This window comes from Sinocyclocheilus anshuiensis, unplaced genomic scaffold (assembly GCF_001515605.1).
Source record: "Sinocyclocheilus anshuiensis isolate Anshui unplaced genomic scaffold, SAMN03320099.WGS_v1.1 scaffold346, whole genome shotgun sequence".
Classification (NCBI taxonomy): Eukaryota; Metazoa; Chordata; class Actinopteri; order Cypriniformes; family Cyprinidae; genus Sinocyclocheilus; species Sinocyclocheilus anshuiensis.
Window position 1 is genome coordinate 727,602 of NW_015546048.1, and position 21,981 is coordinate 749,582.

Genomic DNA, 21,981 nt, shown 5'->3' on the forward strand with positions numbered 1-21,981 from the left:
ATATATATATGTATGTGTATATATATATGTATATATATATATATGTATATATATATGTATATTTATGTGTGTGTGTGTGTGTGTGTGTGCATTCATGTGTGTGTGTGTATGTGTGTGCATTCATGCAGTAAAGTGATGGGAAAGAGGCCTGTTGATGGCAGCACATGCTGAAACTCAAGCATGGCAGCTTGGAGAGAGAGAGCTGCTCGGACACAGTCATGACTCATCCTCATGCGTGCCACCCCAGCTGCCTCTCACAGATCGTCCAAACTCAACAAATGACCTTTTTGTTCAAAACTGCTGTCTTACACACATACACCCCCGTATCTCAGTCTGAGTGTCTCAGTGTATTTAGTCTCGCTCATACACATGGTCTGTGAGTTGGCTTACAATCTTTAGCACTTGAGTGATTTATGTCTGGTTATGTTATCATATGCATCTCTGTGTTATCCACTTGTTCAAACTTAATTTTCCCATTCTTATAAGAGATAGTCATATTACCAGGTTGCACCAGCTGTGCTTAAGATAAAACTTGATACAGTTGTGGTGTAAATGATCACTAAGACAGTATTGCTGTTTATTATTATAATTATATTATATTGTACTATATTAAATTACCATTGACTGGTTAAGTTTGAACAATAACAAGATAAACTAAAATGCACACTTTTACGCTACATCATATATGACTACACTTTACAGAGAGCTTACAACCTTCTAGCTAAGGCTTGCTTTGCACCATTTAGTATGTCGGAAATTGAAGCGTGTGTGTAAACTTTACATTCTAATTTAATTAAGCTTTAACAAATGACTGGTGCAACTCTACACAAAAAATACTATAGAGGCTTTGATGTGGACCCTTTTGACTTATGCCTGTAAGCAACTGCATAGCAACACTCTGGCAACCACCCATACACAGCCCACATCGTGTTGGCGAGTTTTGCATGGGCAAACAGCAACGTGGAGTTCTGCCATTACGTAAGCCGCACATCCCAATATCATTACTTAAGATTATCTCTATTTCCATCTCTACATCTTTCTCGCTTTCTCTAATTTGTTCTGTGTTGCTGATCAGTGTAGCCAACAATCTCTCTCTCGCTTTCTCTCTCTCTCTCACTGAATAATTAATGGTGTGTTTGACAGGCAGGACACACTCTGGGCGGCTGAGCTCCTCTGGGAGAGCTGCTGTGGTAGAGTCACATTAGAGATTTCTGCTCACCACACACATGCTCAAACTGTAGCATGTCATAAACTCTGCCAGTGGCCTCTTGTTTCAACCGAATGTGGCCGTTCATACAAATTTGAAGTACGGCAGTCATGGGATTTTCTGATTTTTGCTCTGTTTGTCCTGCTGTCGTGTTTAAATATTAATGTGCTGGAACTGAGTTCATAAGAATGAGATTTGTCTCTGTTCTTATAGATTTGGTTCCACATGATTCTCATATTTTCTCCAGCTGCTTTTCCAGCAAGGTCTGACAAAGTCTTTTTTTAAAGGCACATTATTTTTAGATTAATAAATGCAGCTTTTGAAAGTGATTTCAGCCCTGTGCAAGATTTTAGGGTTTAGCCGGATTTTAAATAAGGTAAAGCAAAATATTAATCTGAAAGCAAATATTAAAAGGTCTCTGAACTCACTGATCTGATAACACAGTATCGTGTGTATTAGTAATGGTGAAGTGCTGCATTTGTTTCTGTTCTTCAACGATCACAAGAGCCGAGTAATAATCCAGTCCTCCTGAGTATTTCTCCTTCTCTCTGTCTGTATCTTAAAGACCACCAATTGTGTTTCCCTGCAGCCTGGCTATGAGTGTAACCAGTTTGACCACAAGCATTTGATGTAGTCATTTCCATCTTAGCTCTTTCTGCACATTGAATGTTCTGTTGCTTTGTTTCAAAGTATTAGTTAAGCCAAAAGTGAAACTTTTGTCATTTACTCGCCCTCATGTCGTTTCAAATCCATTTGACGTACTTTCTCAAGAGAAACACTAAAGAATATGCTGTCAGCTGTGGTGACCACAATTTCACCATTAAAGAAAATACTCTGGAAATGTTTTGCGGTCCCAGAATTATGGGATGACATATTGGAGCCTGTAAATTGTACTTGTAAACTTGTAACTATACATTTTATATACTGTATAATGTTAATATACCAATCTACCCGAGCTACCAAACTCTGCTTTTTACTGTAAAATGTATACCCTGAAATAACCTTAGAAATAACCTTAAAGTATCTTAAAATAACCACCATAATAATACAAGTGGTTCACTGGGTCATACAAATGAAGACAAAACAGGATCCATCAGGATACCAGATTACAGTAAAATAATGCAATAAACATGAACTAAATAACAAAATTTAACAGAACATGTACATTAACAAAAATGAATAAGAAAATCATATTCCGTATAATTTTGTGTAATGTCACTGTAAAACAAATTATATATTACAACTGATTACTTAATTGGGTAGGTTGGTTAAATACTTTTCATGGATATACAGTATAATTGCTTTTCCATACCCTAAAAATAGATTTATACGGTCAAGCTCCAGCTGGACAAAAATGCACCATGAAAATACCATAAATGTAATTTGTGCGACTCACATCCTTTTAAGACAAAACAAAGGTTTTCTATAGTGCACCGGAATATTTCATTTCTTTGAAACTCATATCAAGGATATCTGAAGCTGAATCAAGGGACGGTAGCAGAACAGAGTGGAGTTTATTGATGGTTTTTATCTTACTGTTTGTAGAAGTGAATATGTGGATCTCGGTGTGCTCTCTGCAGTTCAGGCTGATATCTGCTTCAATCTGTAGTGGTTTCTTCTGCTCTCTATCTTTCAGTTAAACTCCTTCCTCTTATTTTATTTGAGAGAAAGCTTTTATGAGCTTCTACTCTGTGAATAACTCAGAATCTTTTTGTGTTTCCCTCCCTACATCTCTCTGTAACTCCATCTCAGTGCCACAGTCTGAGAGTTTTAGGCGCATCTCTTCCCTGGTGTGAATGAACTCGCCATTTTTAAGTACCCATTTTGTTCATTTGTCCTTTGCTTCCTTTTCCCCTCCCTCCCTCTCTCACTTATTCCATTTCTTGCTTTTGTTTGTCTGTTCATGCATTGGCTCAGTGTTCACTGTACGAGAAGCTTGCAGGGTTTTTCAAGTCGCTAGTTTGTTGCTAAGTGACTGGATGGTGAGAGAGACTGAAAGGAAGAGATGTGTTCACTCTTGGCTCTCTGCTGAGTGAAAGCCTCTCTCTCTCTCTCTCTCTGACCCCCTTGTGAGGGTGACATTTTGTCGTCTTTTGAATTGAGGACTAATAAAGAAGCTTAGAGTCTTGCTCACCATTTCTCACTTTTTCTTTGTGCTTAGCAGATTTTTTTTGTTCCTTTTTTTTTCTTTTTCTAACTATGTGATGTCCTCTTAATTTCATGTTTTTTTTTGTTTGTTTGTGGCAGTTTTGTATTAGTATTTATACAAATTTTGAATTAGCTTTCAGTTTTATATTTTCAGTTTTCATTTTAGGTTAACTTAGTGATTTATGTACTTTTGTCATTTTTATTATTTTTTTAAAGTATATTTCTATTTAGCTTTAATTTATTTGTTTTAGTAATTTTAGTACTATCTTTTATTTCTTTTTCGTTCAAGTTTGTTTTTCATCGAATATTTATATTTTTTGTCCATTTCAGCTCTATTTTAGTTAGATTTTTAATAGTTTTAGTTTTACTTAATAACAGCGATCATTTTGAGAGTAGCAACATATATACATTGTTTAATTTCGTACGTATGTGCATTTATTTATTTACATGAAATTACATGGAGTAAAATAGTGTTTAACGGAGGACCACGAATTTACTAAAATATTAAATAATGTAGATGTCTATGGAAATACACAGAGAATTAGAGTTTTGCCCATATGGAGTCTGTGTGGGGGAAAATGCAGATTCATGTTGTGTTTGGGATACTTGCTTTTTATCATACGATTGTATGATGAATAACATCTCTTCCCATGTACCTGCTTTTCTGAGCGTCATGATCTGGAAATGTGGTTTCATGGCAGTGCTCATATGAGTGAGATGAGGTTAATGTTTCCTGCAGAGGACACACCGACCTCGACTGAGCCTAAACTCAACGCAGTGTGCACAATTAGCCTCCCAGCTATTTTTTCCCTGCTAAAATAGAAGCAAATTAAAATGCTGTCATTACCCCTTCCATGGAGGGAGCTGTGTCCTAAGGCTGCTGGCCATGCAAATGAGACACTGGTGGCTTTCGCAGAGGCCCCTGTTGCAAAAGAAGCACTCACCATTGTGTGTGTGCTGGATGAAGATGCAGAATGGCATAGAGCTCAATGAAGTGTGGTCCTCCGTCACGAGATCTCTAAGAAGTAGTTTTCCTGCCTTTGGATCAAAGTGGTTGTTCCTTTTCAGTGTAAATTTGCTGTACAATCTATTGTACAGATTTATTTTATTTATTATGTTTTTTAAACAGACTTTATACTTTAAAATTAACATCTTATTCAATCTGTTACTTGCGGTTTCTTTGTAATTAATTGTGAAATTTACTAGCAGTTTCTGATGGAAAAAGTTTTCTGCACCAATTATTGTCAATGTAGAATGTTTTTCTTTGTTTTTATTTATTTTATTTAAATTGTAGTGCCACAGTACTGTATTTGATCAATATTTGACCACAAAATGAGAGATTTAAAAAAAATTACATACTACCTATTCACTGTTCACTGCCATTATATAAACCAGTGTGATTTATTATTATTATTATTATTTTCTTTTTTATATTTCGTTTAGTGGTTTGAAAAAGAAAGAATGGTATACAGCATTAGAACACCTGGGTGAGAAAAGAATGACTTAATTTTCATTTTTTTATGAATTATTCCTTTAAGTGACATTAAAGGGGTCATATGATGCGATTTCAATTTTTCCTTTCTCTTTGGAGTGTTAACAAGCTCTTGGTGCATAAAGAAGATCTGTAAAGTTGCAAAGACTAAAGTCTCAAATCCAAAGAGATATTCTTTATAAAAGTTAAGAGTCAGCCACACCTACCTAAAACGGCTCGCTTCCTTCCTCACTATCTGGGAAGATTTGCATAACGCCGCCCAAATGTTCACGCAAAGAAAGAAGGCGTAATTTTATTCTCGCTGTAGTATTGTTGCTAATGTTCTTTTTAGCAGCATCATATGACCCCTTTAAATTACCACATTAGCTATTGGCAAGATTTTAGAAATGATGTATTGCTAAAAACAGTAACCAAAACATTGCCTAAAAAGCTTATTGGCTATTTGTTTACCATTGCTTATTAACTAGCATCCATAAATTATATTTAAATATGTTGACTCTAAAGATTACTGTTAGTATAATTCATTGTTACAGTATTCATCAGCGTTCAGTGGATGTGTGTAGATCTGTCCTCTTTTCTTTAGCGTTTCCAGGTGCCAGCAGTCAAATCCCTCTGTGTCCTTCCAAACAGAGGAAATGCCCTTCCAAGAGAACCCCACTCCATATACTCGCATACACGCACCCTTTGTCTTATTTTATTAAAGAGGCCATGGGAACACAGTTCACTGTGATCTGTTTTTCATTGCTTCTCTTTCTTTACCCCAGTAATGTCACCATGGCCTTAATACCATTTCCCCTTAAACTTCCTGTCTCCAGGCTCATTTCACCCAATAAGGGCTTTGTTTTATTTATATGGCAATTCATTCATTTCATACAAGTTTCCTATGGTCTTGGGAAAACATGGAATTACCTGTTTTTATAGGCCTGGAAAAGTGATATACATTAAATAATATTGTAAAAGTAATATAAAAATGTTGCATTTCTATGGTGAATATAAATATTGCTTATTACATTACTATTAAAACGTTTGGGATTATTGATTGATCGATTGAAAGTCTCTTATGCTCACCAGGGCTTTTATTTGATCAAAAACGGAGTAAAAACTGTAAAATTGTGAAATTATTACAATTACAACAACTAATATCATAAGTTACAATAACTAATAATAATTATTTCTGTGATTTCAAACCTTTTTTTTTAGCAGCCATTTCTCCAGTCTTCAGTGTCACACAATCCATCAGAAATTATTATAATATGCTTATTTGGTAACACTTCTTATCAATGTTGCAAACAGCTGTGCTGCTTGATGTTTTTGTGAAAGCCATGATTTCACGGTCATGTCACTTTGGATCAATTTCATGCATCTTTACTAAAAAGTATTAATTTCTTTAAAAAAAAAAATTGTACAAACCCAAACCTATAAAAGTTAGGATGTGTTCTGTTATAAAATATTTCATAGTTCATGTAATTACATACTTAGATTTGTATTCATACTTCATACTGCGATTTTGCAAACATTCAAACATGTCCATGAATCTCTGAAATGCTGTCTAGATGGGCATCTTACTAGGTTTTGTAACACAGCCACTTTTGCCGTGACCCCTTTCAGAGCTCCAGCTTTGAGCAACTTCCTGAAGTGAAGTGGTCTTGAGATGGAAAGAGATTTAGTTAGTCTTTATTCACACCCCTGCCCTCGACCCGTGGCCCTGTAGCTAGTCATACGGGTTTGTGCGCTTGTTTTATAAGGCTGCTAAACTGATTCAGTGCTGTAATCCAGGCGGCCATGTTGTGTGCCCGCTGTTCTCAGCTGCTTTATGACATGACTTTACTGAGTCGGGTCACACTCTCTCTCTCTCACACACACACACACTCATAGCAGCTTTATTGTTCTCAGTCCTTCACTCCTCACTCCTTTCCAGCTTTTCCAAGACGGTCTTTAGCTCGAGCCTCAGATGGAGTGACAGAACAGAGTGATAATTGTCATAATTGCTGAGGGAATTAAACAGCACAGCCGCGTTGATGTAACACCCCTCACCATTTCTGTCCTCTCATCTCACTGTCTTGCTCTTTTCCAGTGGCTCGCATTCATGCAGTGCAAGCGTAATCTTTTAATCAATGATATTGAGCCGTGTTATTGTGGCTAGGAGTTTTATTCACCTCATTCAGTGGTTGAGTGTGAAAACCTGTTGTGATTCCACCTCGTTGTAAGGAGAATTGAGATAGTATGCCTTTCTGAAAGGTGCCGTCGTGTGTGAAGGGGCCATTATCCACTAGAGAGCTGTTGGGCTAATGCTTGTTTACAGTGGGTACGGAAAGTATTCAGACCCCCTTCAATTTTTCACTCTTTGTTATATTGCAGCCATTTATACTTTCCGTACCCACTGTATATGTGTGTAAATGTGTTTGTGACGAACAGCCAAAGGTGGAAGTTTTATAGGAGCTTCTAGTGCCGAATCGAGTGGTTCCCATGACAATCAGGTTGTTGGTTGCCATGGGAGCCTCATCCTGGTCTCTCCTTTGGCCCATTCACACTCGACAGCTGTCATCACACACACGCACACAGATTTCCTCAAGCCAACCTTCCTCTTCCCCTCCCATGTTTGATCAGCACCATTGCATTCTCTCCTCATTTCACTCTGCATCTCCTCCTCCTCCTCCTCCTCCTCTCCTTTGATCCCGTCTCCCATCCCTTTTCCTCTCCTTCATTCCAGCAGTCTCTTAATTCCCCATGTGTGCTCGCTCATGGGTATTCCAACTTTTCTAGCTAATTAGAATGTGTACAGAAAGAAGCGAGTGTGTGGTGTGTTTCAGGTGTGTGTGTGTGTGAAGTTCTAGTCCCTGCTGTGGGGCCCCGGGGCCATTCTATCCTCAGGAATCAGCTCTGGGAGTGTAATCCTGCAGTAGCTTACTCCAGCACAATACCTGACCTCTTCTGGCAGACAGGACACCCCGATAGCCCAGAGGGAGAGCGCCTTAATCTTCCTCGCAACGTCAGCGTTCCCCCACCCCACGCGGCTCGAAGAAGGGCAAGCAGGACAGAATCCTTCTATAGAGCTTCAAATCGGGTTGATTTTTCTCCTAATAGTGTAGAAAGAAAAGATAAATTTATCCATTTATTCAGGGTCAGAAATTAATTTTTGAGCCTCACGGCAAAAATACTATCTAAATTGTTAATGCCCTAGAAATTCAATCGAATGTACATATGATATATTAGATTAGATTTACATTTATTTACATGTGTATAGATAGATGGATATTGATATTTCTGTTGATATTATAGATATTGATATTTCTGTTATAGGTCTAAGTATGTTATAAAGTGTATTGATAATGATAAACCAATATAATACTCTTGTTAGATATATAATAGATTACACTATAATCAGAAATATTTTTGAATTCATTAAAAACAAGTAGTCATTTGTATGATATTGAATTTGTTGATGTTGAAATTATATATTTTATATTAACATCTGATATATTTCTGTTCTAGGTATACACGTTGAATAAAATGAACTGATGCTGAATATTATATTAGTTTACTTGAGATTTTGTTACATTATAATAGAATATACTCAATAATAGTTTTGAATTCAGCTGAAACATCCATAATACAAATATGATAGTAATGTAGTGTATACAGAATCGTGGCACATATTTTAAGGTAGTTAGCAATACACTCTGTGTAAGAGAATAGAGTTCTTTGGAGTGTGTTTGTAGTGAAGTGTCTGGGTCAATGTGGCTTTGTTAATGTAATGCAGCTGGTAAGTTTGTCACAGGCGATTGTTCAATTACTTTTGTCCTGTATAAGTGTATATCTAAGCCCGTAATGGTCTCATAGCTCTCCCTTTGGGCAGAACGAGAGCTGTGTGAAGTCACATTAACAAGAAGGCTGACCCAACATTACACATTACTTTTTGATAACTGAAGCCATAAACTTCCAGCAGCACTATTGACTGATGGTGCAAAAGCCAAAGCTATCAAGGGTAATTGGCAAAAAAGAGATACCATATGGTCTAGATCATAACGGTTGTTAATCCAATCCACATAGTTCTCTGTTCTGCTTGCGTGTGCGTTTGGATGAGTCTGTTAGTGCTGTAGCGTGCACGATAATAATACAAGTATTAATGGCAAAAGCATCTGCCTCTTAAAGTGCTCAACAAAGAACACAGGTTTCACACAAATGCGTTCGCAAAAAAATATGTTCGCGTTTTTGAAAGACATCATTTGTGTTCCAGTCTGTGCCTATAAATGAGTTCTGCACAACTTGAAAAAATAAAATGGAAATAGCTGCAGCTATGCTGACATTTTTGCTCAATTACACTAATGAGAGCATTAGAAGCGTGTGCATTTGTGGCTCCGCCAGCCAGAACTCTGAAATGGAGCTTTTTCACGCCTGAGCAGGGAGGTTCAGAGAAAGCCGTCTTAACTGCAGAGTGCACACTGACAGCAAGATGCTCACTAGGTATAGCGTTTGGCCAGAAGAATGCAATTGCTTTTTAAAAATTTTTTTTATTGCTTTTCTTGAATGCATTCCTGTGCCAGGAAGTGGCTGGAATTTGGCCGCCCTGTTCTTTTCCACCTCTTTAAAGTGATTTAGTTAGCTTCCAGTCCTTTGTGTTTGTCCCCACAGGTACATTTGCCTCTGTGGCTTTGTCTTTTCTGCACTTCTAACGGGCTGCTAATAGCTGTGTTTGTCATGATCTAGATGCGTTTGCGTGGCTCGTGCCAGTGGAATTGGGAGGTGAGCCATGTGCCGGGGCTGCTCGATTCACCCCTGCTGCATGCCAGCGAGATTCCCGACGTTATCCGAGCGTCTTGCACACAAGACTTGCGCCGTCTGCCAGCATGGTACGCTAAACCTGGCACCGGACGCGTCTTGCGCCACAGGCCTGGGGGCTAAGCTCTTGATGTTTATGTTCGGCAGGAGAAGCGTGGGATTTGAGCTAACGCAGGTGTATGGCAAGTCAAGTTTGTGTTCTTACAGAGTTTTGCTAACACCCTTGCCATCTTAATATGGAAAATTGTTTTAGCATGACCCCTTTTTGGCGTAGTTTATGCATCAAGTGCATCTTTTCCATTTCCCAGAATCTTCTAGGATGCTGGTTTAGATTTACGGCTGTATTAATCTACTCTATGTGTCTAGCACTCTTGGCATCATCGCTCGATTCTAGAAACGAAGCCGTCACTGCTCGCCGTGCTGTCACCTGAGCTGATTTAGCAGGTGCTAACCTCCATCAGCCAGGAAATGTCAGGCTGCCCTGGGCTGCATTTGTGCACCGCTTCCTTCAGGGAAATGCCTGCTGATTAGAGCATGTGCTTTTCAGAGCGTTCTGAAATATGACCTGCTTCGGAGGCATGGCTCGTGTCAGAGTGTCTACTGCTTTACCGCACTTTCCTTTAATTAGCATGTCGCAGGTGAATGTAAACAAGCTAGTACTGATGTTCATCCTAAGAGGCGCCCCCTTTTGGTAACATTTTTATTTTTTTCTTTCCTCAAAGACTGGGTTTTAAATGATTTTCGCTTATTTTTATTGAAAGGTAGGTACTACGAGTTTTCTCCCTGAACTTTTAGAGTCTGGTAATGCTGATGCAAGGATGCACCAGATATGTCTTCCATTTTCCCTATAGGATTGCCGGAGAAAGTTAGATCTCTTGGCGGCCATCGTGGCAACACCCCAGGGAGCTTTTTTCTCTCTAGCTAATGGGTATAAAGCACAGCTGCTATCCACTTGAGAGAGGAATGACCAAAATCTCAAACTGTTTGAATAATGTCAAATCAACATTATATGAATTTCACTTGTATCTCAAAAAAATAAAATAAAATAAAAACCTGCAGGACGCAGCTAATACATGTTCTGCCAAAAAGAAAACAGATTTTTTTTTAACCAAAAGACAGGATGTCGTCTTCTACAGCTTTTATTTTTTTTGTGTGTGTGTGTACTTTTAGGGGGTACAACAGCTTGTCACTGGGGCATCTTTGTAACTTATTTACCTCTGAAAGGTTTATAGTATCATATTAAGGGTGCATATTATTACTCTAAGGGATTAATATGTATCTTTTATGGAGTAGCTATGGAGTACAAAGTAGGGGTGGGAATATTTAGGAACTTCACGATCCGATCTGATTCCAAAACGATTCTTGATCTACATTTTTTCCTAATTAATTCTTCTGCTGTGCAAATACATCTTTACAACTTTACATTTTAACCAAAATTGCAGTTTCTATGCTTTTTGTTTATAGTTGTAATCTCTGTATGTCAGTACTGCCATCTTAAAAATAGGGGTGTGAATCTTCATGGGTTTCACGATTCAATTCAATTACGATTATCATTATCAACTCAATATCACGATGCGTCACATTCTCAGTTCTCAATATTACTGCACATCAGTGCACATGGCTACATTTTCATATAAATTTTATATAAAATTTAATTTGTGCAAAATTTACTTTCTTTTTTTATTATATAAGCAGACTACTTTTTAAAACAATTACCTATTTAAAATAAGTGTTCTTTAAGTATCCGAAGGTTTACATAGGCTAGTTATGGGGTTTTCTTTTTTCCTCCGCATTGCCATTTGCACGGTGGCCGAGAGAGCTCAACGCGCTGCAAATGAAAAAAACACATGCAAATAGAAAAAACACCTGCAAATTAAGAAAACATCTTCATCAATTTGACAACACACGCGCTGCAAGTGCTCACAACACAACCAACTAAAGAAACGCACTGCAAAAGCAGAAATGCGCTGCAAATACTCACAACACAAACAAATAAACGCGCTGCAAAAACAGAAACGCGCTGCAAATGCTCACAACACAACCAAATAAAGAAACGCACTGCAAATACTCACAACACAACCAAATAAAGAAACGTGCTGCAAATACTCACAACACAAACAAATAAAGAAACGTGCTGCAAATATTCACAACACAAACAAAGAAACGTGCTGCAAATATTCACAACACAACCAAATAAAGAAATGTGCTGCAAATACTCACAACACAAACAAAGAAAGAAACATGCTGCAAATATTCACAACACAACCAAATAAAGAAACGTGCTGCAAATACTCACAACACAAACAAATAAAGAAACGAGCTGCAAATACTCACAACACAACCAAATAAATAAACGTGCTGCAAATGCTCACAACACAAGCAAATGAAGAAACGCGCTGCAAATAGGAACAGAACACATCGGAAATGTTTAAGGGAACTGCAAAGTGGTGAACATGGCTGGGACATATTTATCGATGTTTGCTCTGAAAGGTGAGATTTTTGTTTATTTTAACATCCTGATCATAAGATTCCTTTGCTGCTTCTTTTTTTTTTAAATAATTAGCCTAAAATAAGCTGACAAAATTCACAATTACTGTAACTGTGAAAGCATGTAAGCTGGCTAATTTACTTTACAACTTCCCTTACAAAAATTAACCATATGGTTTTACTATTAAAATTAATTCATTAATAAATACATTTATTATGTAAAATTCAATTCAAGTTTATTTGTATAGCGCTTTTCACGATACAAATCATTGCAAAGCAGCTTTACAGATAAGCTGACGAAATACACAATTACTGTAACTGTGAAAGCATGTAAGCTGGTTAACTTACTTTACAACTTCCCTTACAAAAATGAACCATATGGTTTTACTATTAAAATCAATTAATTAATAAATACATTTATTATGTAAAAATAAATAAAAACAAAAAATGGTTACTATAGTTAAACCATGTTAACCACAAATTAACCATGGATTTACTACACTAACTATAGTTTAACCATGGTATTTGTACAACTGTGGTTATACAAATGGTAATCAATACAAACAAAACATGGTTAATTTTAGTTTTGTTGGGGTTATTTTGGCATTGTTGGGGTCCACCCGTTGTGGTCTGTACTTGCGTTTCTGTATTTGGTTGTGTTGTGAGTATTTGCAGCTCGTTTCTTTATTTGGTTGTATTGTGAGCATTTGCTGCTCGTTTATTTGTTTGTGTTGTGAGCATTTGCAGCACGTTTCTTTATTTGGTTGTATTGTGAGTATTTGCAGCTCGTTTCTTTATTTGGTTGTTGTGAGAATTTGCGGCGCATTTCTGTTTTTGCAGCGCATTTCTATATTTGTTTGTGCTGTGAGCATTTGCAGCGTGTTTTTGTATTTGATTGTGTTGTGAGCACGTGCTGTCAAACATTTGATTATTATTGATGAGATCATAGACAGTGGCAGCTTTAACAGGCTGCATTTACACTAATGCACAGATCTATTTCGATGTATCAGATGTTCTGTCCTGCTCTGAAAACATAACTGACTGTATTTACATAAATTTCATATAAAAGTATTCGGAGATGCAAGTGCATTTAACCGCAGCCGCGATCGAGCTTCAGGACAAACAAACAAAAAGCGCATGTGAAAGTCTGTCAGTGCGCGAGTTTCGTGCATCTAATTGTACTGCATTCCAAACGGCATAAATGAATGCGTATGTAAAGCATATCTAAAGTTAGGGCTGTGCAAAAAATCGAATGCGATTTTCATGCGCATCTCGTCAGTAAAGCCGCTTCTGGTGATTAGTAGTAAATCGGCGTTCAAAATCAGCTGAAAGCACGTGCTGGAGATTTACGACTAATCACCAGAAGCGGCTTTACTGACGAGATTCGCATGAAAATCGCATTTTTTGCCCAGCCCTATCGAAAGTAAAACACTGCGGGTGGAAGCACACACTGTCAAGCAATGCGCATGTGTCTCACAGCGCAATTTCTGTGCAATAAAGCCCGCCGCATCTCTAGCGCGCACCAGGCGCGCACATTTGCCATTTGCGTGGAAAAAACCAAGCTCAGAATTCAGAATCTTAGAAGAGAGAATGGCGATGTACTTCTAAAGGTACAATTTTTGAAAAAATTTTCAACATTGTTTGCAGGTAACATGACGTTGCCAGTATGGCAAATGTAGTACATCCATATTGAATTCATACTGTAGACCAGGGGTTCTCAAAGTTTACATTCAAAGGTCCTAATCTGAATTCTCATCAATGTCAAAAGGTCCGAAATAATTATTACAAAACTTGTTTTTAATAAACATGCTTATAACTTTTTATATGCTAATTATCATATTCATGACATCAAGTCCTACTTTGTTTACTCTCTGAACTTTTACATAAAGTACTCTATTTTTATACAACTAAATGGCCAATAAAGCAATTCTCATGTACATATTTTCTGTTTCTGAAATAGTAGCTACTTTAATGTAACCTGCAATCACTTCAGCTGAATTGCTAAAATCATGAATTATAACTGCAATACGCTGTTATACAGCAGTGATTTATATTACTTTATTTATATCATGCAGCACAAACATCCGTCTGTGTAACAAACTATGTGCATATTTACAGACGAACTACGTTCATGTTCATATGCCCAGACAGTGAACAGTGATAGGTTTTTGGAAACGCTGTTTTGTACTCATTCATTCACAAGTCTATTGCGGTTCAGTCAGTTGAATGTGCTGCTAACTCTGCCTGAATGAAAGCTAAAAGGTTTATCCAAAATATCGCTAGTTGCTATGCGCTTTGTCTTACAAAAAAAAGTCCGTTAACACTGCAGCACTGGTTCGTGCGACCCTGTGTGTGTGCCATGGAGTTCTGAATGATACGAGTGCACTTGAAATACAAAGTGGAGGCGGGTCCGGATCGAATTCCCTCCCGGTCTGGATACGGACCGGAGTCCGGACTTTGAGAAGGGCTCCTGTAGACAGACGTACAGGCTTACAGTACATAATTTATTAAGAGTCGAGAAGTTCATCAAATGCAGTGGATTACAGTACGCAACTATTGTCTCGACTCTTGGTCCACTTATGTTGATTGAATACTGTCTGTACTTTTTTACAAAACATTTGACATAAAATAAGTTTTGCTGCTCTCAGCATGTTGGTCTGATAAACATTTTCTCTGTTGGTTGCATTCTCCCTTTTGCATTGTTCTATGTGTTTTACGGTCCTGTCCATCAGAAACTACATTTTTGCAGAGCCTTGGTGTTAAGACTTTATAAAAGATTTGAATACCCATTTGTGTTTCTCCAACAATCTCATTTAGAGATTCTATTTTCATTTTTTTCCCCTCTATTTTTCAAAAAGCATTTATGTGGGTCCATTAAAAACTAGAGACTGCCTGCCTGCTCATAAAACCGTCTGAGAATTGTATAACTGCTCTCACTGTATCTTAATATATTGGATTTGAATCCATCACCTTGAATACCGCATTTACACTTAAGCAATTATTCACAGTTCAGTAGCTTCCTAAATGGTGACAATAAATAAGAGAAAAATAAAATTATAGCTTTTAAAGAACTACAAATCTCATGATGCACCAGCCTGGTTAATATTCCTTTGTTCATTGCATTCTCAATCATTGATCTTTCAAAAAAATGTAGGCGAAATACATTTGGCACACACAGCCTATGGGTAAAAATGTTTGGAGGAATGGTAGTTTCCTAATTTTTCAGTTTTTAAAGACAGACAAATCGTTTGCAGCAACAAATTAACGTAACAAGTAAGTGCTACTGACAGCATTCCAAATGGCCCAATTTTTTCCCAATACCATTTCTCACTTTCTACCCCCTCCTTCTCTTATCTTCCTTTTTTTCTTTTTGCTGGAAGCCATGTGCTTATGCCACCTTGCCATAGTGAATCAGAGGGGGTTTGATAACTACTGTCTTAGGCAGCCACCTTGTTTAATTTCTCCTTTTTGAAGTCACAGGAGCGTTTTGCTGCAGTGCTTGTGCTCGACCCTGCATCCTGCGTCTGAAGCACAGGCCCTCTGGGTCGCGTTTTAAACATTTTCAAGTACGGAGGGGGCACAATTCTTCCTCACGATACTGCCATTTGCATGAAGTTAAAATGGAACAGGCTGGCACCAGCTACCTCCCAAAACCCATACGACACCAGAGGCATGTGAAACAGCACAGAAGAGATATGCAAATGTGCCATGGAGAGGGGCCTATGAAACTCAGATAGATTCCTACTTTAAACACTCACTAAGGGCTGTGCTGGTGTGTGCGTGCCAACAGTTTTACTACCTGCATTGTCTACTGAGAACCCTTTTTCTTTGTTTTTGGTCTCGAGTCCCACATAATGATTTAATGGCGAGCTTCTATTATTTATCCAAAGAGTTACTTGATTTGTGACTGTGTGAAGATATAGAGCATCTATGCCTTTGTGTTTCCTTCTTTTAAGTGCTAGTGTGCTTTAATATGCCAGCTCAGAGGTTAACAAATGGTGAGACAGAATCTGTGCACCAGCAATTAACCATAGACAGTGGCATCTAAATTAATGATGGGTGATTTGGTACCCCAGCACTGCTCTTTCCTGTGTTTACTTCATGGGTAATTGGACCCTCTTCTCCCCGTTTATGGACGAGGGTGCAAACAGAACAAAACGGTGATTAACTGTGCCGTCTTTCATTTAGGGGCCTTCGGTGGCCTTCATAAAGCCACTACTTTTATTTTCGGCCAGAACTGAGGCCCAGACAGAAGTGCAGCCAGTTAACATCTGTTTAGGAGCTCTCCTGGGACTGCCAACGAGAAGGTCAGACAATGACAAACGCTCTGTTAGCTTTTGTAAAAGGGCTGTTTTAGCAAATAATGCAAGAATGTACAAACATTACCATATAAATCACAGTAAACCAAGTAGTAAACCTGTACGAGGCAGATTATAAATAAACATGGATTGTCAGAAATGATCAGTTGTGTTTTCCTGTAGCTCAACTAGGATGGCGTTAGCAATGCGTTTGGTCATGAGTTTGGCTTCCAGGAAATGCATGGGCTTGATAATCTGTATCTGAAGTAGAGCTAATGTTACATTTCTTTCTTAATCAAAATTAGAAAGAAATGATTATATAATATATATTATCTGTTGATAATTCTGTTTGTAGATTTTGGAGCTTATACCGTTACTACTGTTCAATTTCAATACCTTTGGCACCTGATAGGGCTGAGAATTAAGAACTGATTTTATAAACAACATTTTAACTGAATCTGTGACCAGGTTAGTATGATTCTCAAATTAACGATACAATGCTCCATTAAAACCAGACTGGCAATTATAGCTCTGACGGTAAGCTGTATAAACGGCAGCTCACTGGCTGTAATTGCAGTTTTTAAAGTTATTGCGGCAACAAAGGCTTTGTTTGTGATGACATCAGAACAAGGCCTTATAAGCTGTAAAATATGTTGATAAAAATGCTCTACTTGAATAGATTTATAAAAATAATAATAATAAAAAAAAAACCTTTAAGGCAGGCAATAACTAAAGTTTTTTTTTTTTTTTTTTTTTGGGAGGGGGTTAATACTTCTCATAACCATGATAAATGTGCAGAAACAATATACGTTTATTCCTCAACCAACGGTGTTTGGTCAAACATTGGGAGATGGAAAGCAAGACTGTTTGGGGGAAAAAAAATCATAAATTGATTCCATTTGGTGCCCCTAGTGTCGCTGAAATTACACACTTCACCATTAAGATCTGTTTAAGTGACTGTGGCTATTGCACCTTTTTTTTTGCTTTTAATATTTGCCGTCAGTTGATGTTTGAATAAAAATGGTTGTGTAGTTGTATTTTACAGATCTGTAGTTAGCCAGAATTCCCCCAAACTACCACTGAACCGAGATCTGTGGTGCGAACGTACCCTGGCCTACACTACTTTGACAGACAGCCAAAATTACTGATAAAGACATTATATACAGAAATACTGCTCCCATTTACTTTCTTTTTTAAAACGCAGATACAAACAGTGTGAAACTGGTCTTAACTGGGGAGCTGCACAGCCTAAAGCCAGATTCATTTTTGTTTTGTGTGGGCTTGCTTGCATATTTGTCTAGGCGTACAGTGGGTACTGCGTCTCACTGTGGCCAGATGTCCCAACTTTATGTGAAGGGTGTGTGTCTGTGTGTGCTGGATCAGTTATCATGTAATCAGCTTTAATCTCCTAGACAGCCTGCATGCACTCAGCCAATATGCCCTGCAATGCAAACATGTATTATATTTTATTACCCTCTAATATGCCATCAATTTATGACCTACATTTTTCTATCATTCATTATTTCTTGTTCTTGCATTTCAATTAGCCAAGGTAGAAAGCACTTGCTGACACTCAAAAGTGTCACTAAACGCGCGAGGAACATGATAATGTACACGTTGCAGTCAAAGCTTAAGAGCCTGTGCGATATGTCATGACGCACCTCTTGAGCATACAGAATCTGCTTGATTTATGACAACTCACTGCCCATCTGTGTGATGTCAGTGTCTAATGCATTGCCTTGCAATGTGCATAGGAAATTGCTAGTGATACAATACAAGAAATTCTGAATTTTGTTTTATCAAGACATCTCAGAATTTTTATCATTCAGTCCTAGTAAAAACATTGAGTTATAAAGAAATGGATGCTTCACTCCGAATGTTTTTCAAATTGCTTAACAACCACTTCTTTTTGACCAGACCGTTCTAAAGTGCTAAAAGCAAAGACAGGCCAGCTTTTTTTGTGCAGACCTCTGTCTTTTTAATGTATTCTGAAACCTTCTGCAGGCAGCAATTGTCCAAACAACAACGTGCAACAGCCTCACGATCATGTTTACCTGACACTAATAGCAGAAGTTTGGTAATAAAGCAGTGAAATATGTAATTGTTTTATCCAGCCATCTCTGATGCAAAATAACGATTCACCAATAAATTATATAAGCTCCGTTAAGACACTGCAGCACTGAAAAGCATACAAAGTAAAAAGAAAAAGGGTGAAAAGCAGCCTCTGCCCAGCCTTTTAGACTTGAGCGGCACCCAGCACTCCGAGGGTTAAAGCAGAACTGCAGTGAGTTCTGCTGCAGTGTCTAAAGCATTTGGCTGGTCGCAACAGTACATCAAGAAAGAAAAAAATATAAATGGTTCTTCTTTTTTTTTTTTTTTCTTCCAAAAATCCTTTTATTGCATTTGTAACATTTGGCGGAGTACAAATTCATGGTGCATGGTGAAGATAAACCTGCAAAGATCAACACTGACCTTTTTTTGTTCTGTTTTTTTTTTTTTTTTAATAACGTCTTCTCAGTATAAATGTATTTTTTTTCTTTTTTTTGTATTTTTCACTGCATTCTCTGTAGCATTGTTTAGAAATCACACAGAATGCCCTTTTTAACAAGACTACCCTCATTTCTTAAATTCAGTACAGCATCTTAAAACAACTCATCTTTTAAATAGGAGTTATAAGTTAAAAAATAGTTTCAAATTTTTTTGTATATATATATAATCTGCTTCTCTATTACCAGCCCATGGTAGTTTCAGTTTTTTCATATATATTTATTTATAAGCATGTACAACAAGAATCAGTCTTTTAAGAATTGCACTCTGTACAAAAAAAGTAGTTCCTGTCTTTTTTCTCTCCCTCTCTTTTGTGCATTCTATTGCATGTTTTATGCTCTGGTGATGGTGGGCTTATAGGGGGAGAGAGGGTCATTTTGACCGAGGTTCTGATTTGTTGTGGGCCAGACTATATCTGAGTCTCTTGTACTTTCTCCTTGGTGTGAGTTTTTATAACAAGGGTCTCAGGAGTAGCTGTGATAGCACTGGGCAAGGTTCGAGGCAAAGAATTTCCAATGCTGTTGCTTTCTGTCCATTTGGCACCGTGGCCTGGTGACTTGTAAGTGTTGTATTTGGGCTTCAGGGTGCTGTAGTCGATTTTATGTGGGCTGTAGTCCATCTTGTGATGACTGTAATCCACTTTGGACTTGTGAGGGCTGAAGTCACAACTGACATATTCTGCTTTGAGGGGGCTGTACTCTGCCTTGAAAGCACAGTAGTCAGGTTTGAAAAGGCTGCAGTCTGTCTTGAAGAGGCTGTAATCGGATTTGGGCTTGGGCATACTGTAGTCCGTTTTGGATTTTGGAACACTGTACTCTGGTTTGAATGGGCTGAAGTCTGGTTTAGGAATATGAGATTTGTAGTCAGGTTTCTGAGTACAATATCTATGTTTGTAGGGGCTCTGCTCAGATTTTTTGTGTTTGTGGTAATCCGGCAATGACTTGTGTGAATAGTCCGTCAGTTTGTGAGAGCTGTATTCCAGAGTAGTTTGGCACATATAGTCCGTTTTAGATTTGTAGGTGTTGTAGTCTGACTTAAGTTTATGGATGCTGAAATCTTCCTTGGGTTTATGGGTACTGTATTCTAGTTTTGGTTTGTAGCTGTAGTCAGAGTTGTGGGTGTTGTAGTCCAGTTTGTAAATACTGTTATGATCCCTTATCTCTGGTAGAGTCAGTGCCCCCTGCCCTGCTATATTGGCAGCAGATGCCGGTGGTGGCAGTTCTTCCTCTACTGGAATAATCTCAACAGTTCTAGCTGCAGCCACTGTGCTCCTCTGCTGATGCCGCTTTCGTAGTTTATAAAATACTATTAGCATGATTGCTGCTAGCAAGGTTACTGCCACGAAACAACCAATAATGATCTTTGTTGTTTTCATCACTTCATCCAGACTGGTACTTGCTGGGTTGGGCGGCTTTCCTGTTGTCACTTTTGAGCCAGGTACAACAGATGGGCGACTTGGTGGAGTGTCAGTGCTCTGGAGCAGGACTGTCGGTGTAGAGATGAAAACTGGCTGAAAGACGGATGGCGAGGCCGTGGTAGTGGTGCTGGCACCTGCTGTAGTCGTGGTGGTTTTGGGCTTGGTCATTTCAGATCTGGGGCTCAGCACCTCCACTGTGACTGTAGTGAAGTAGCTGAGGTTGGACGTATTGAGCTCAGCCGCACTTACGTTTAGATAGGCTGAAGCGTTGGAATTTCCGGCTGCGTTGGACACCATGCAGGTGTACATGCCTGTGTCACCTGCTAGCACGTTTGAAAAGTTCAAAGTCCCATCGCTCAGCACGGTTATCCGTGGGTGGCTTGATGCATGAGTTAGAACTGTCCCGTTTGGTAGGAGCCATCGCACAGCAGACATGGCCGCTGTTCGACATCGCAGTTCTGCCACACGTTCAGCAGAAATATTCAGGTCTCTTGGGGCATCTGCAATAAAAGGGGCGGAGCACTGCATTGCCCCGGTGTCGCCCCGGTCCAGCTCAACCAACTGGCGGCCTCTCATGTGTGCAGGGGAGTGACAACGCCCACAGCATGTCGAGTTGGTGGGTATGTACTCACGTAGCCAGCGTGCTAGCCAGAGTGAGTCACAGCCACAGTTCCAGGGGTTGTGGTGGAGGTGAAGTTCCACCAGGTACTTCAGTGGTGTAAAGAGTTCATGGGGCAGAGAGCTTAGAATGTTGTGGGCCAAATTCAGCTCCACCAAAGAGGCCAGGTCATCAAATGCATTTCGCTCAATTAGCCCTATTTGAGAGTTCATGATCCATAATTTTTTGAGTGAAGATAGTCCCCTGAATGAGCCTGGCTTAATCTCAGGAAAGAGGTTCTCTGAGATTTCCAGCTCCTCCAGTCCAACCAGAGGTGTTAGGTTGGGCATCTCCCCTCGAATGTTGCACATCCCAAGGTTGAGGTACTTGAGGTTGACTAGACCTTCAAAAGCCCCATCTGAGATGTACTCCAGTTTCCTCAGTTCACCCAGATCCAATCTCATTAGGGATGGCACTCGGTTAAATGCGTACGATGGGATGCTTTCAATGGGGTTATTTCTCAGCCACAACTCTCGCAGCTTGGATAGATACTCAAATGCCCCACTTGGCACCACTGTCAACCTGTTATCAAATAGTTCCAATGTATTGAGATTGGTCAGCCCACTGAAGGCACCCACTTCAATCTGTCTAATGGTATTGCGGCCCAGCTGCAATACCTCCAGGTGATGGAGGTTGCGGAAAGAGTCGGCCTGCACAGACTCGATGGCATTCTCCATCAGGTTTAGGTGCCGGGTGTTGCTGGGTATACCTGGTGGCACACGAGTGAGCCCACGTCTGGTGCACACCACCTTGCTGAGTTGGTTGTTGCAGGAGCAATCAGTTGGGCAGCCCTGGGGCCCTGCCATGGCTGCCACCTCCACGCACACTTGAACCATGAGGAACAGGACACAGAGCAGTGTGGCTTTCCTGGCTCGATGCACAGCTACCCGCCCCAGGAGACTCATGATGTGGCACATTCATAATTCAGCATCGTCTGGGGGGGGGGGG

General features: G+C 39.0%; 2 protein-coding genes across 2 annotated transcripts in view; one reads left to right on the forward strand and one right to left on the reverse strand.

Moving 5' to 3' along the window:
* snd1 (staphylococcal nuclease and tudor domain containing 1) overlaps positions 1 to 21,981 on the forward strand; it is a 187,280-nt gene that overhangs the window by 67,916 nt on the left and 97,383 nt on the right. The window lies entirely within an intron of this gene.
* lrrc4.1 (leucine rich repeat containing 4.1) overlaps positions 18,959 to 21,981 on the reverse strand; it is a 5,369-nt gene continuing 2,346 nt past the window's right edge. The window contains exon 3 of the mRNA XM_016500236.1: positions 18,959 to 21,981. This exon is cut by the window's right edge and continues 2 nt beyond it. Within this exon, the coding sequence (XP_016355722.1) occupies positions 19,368 to 21,950 (2,583 nt within the window). The 5' untranslated portion in view covers positions 21,951 to 21,981 and the 3' untranslated portion in view covers positions 18,959 to 19,367.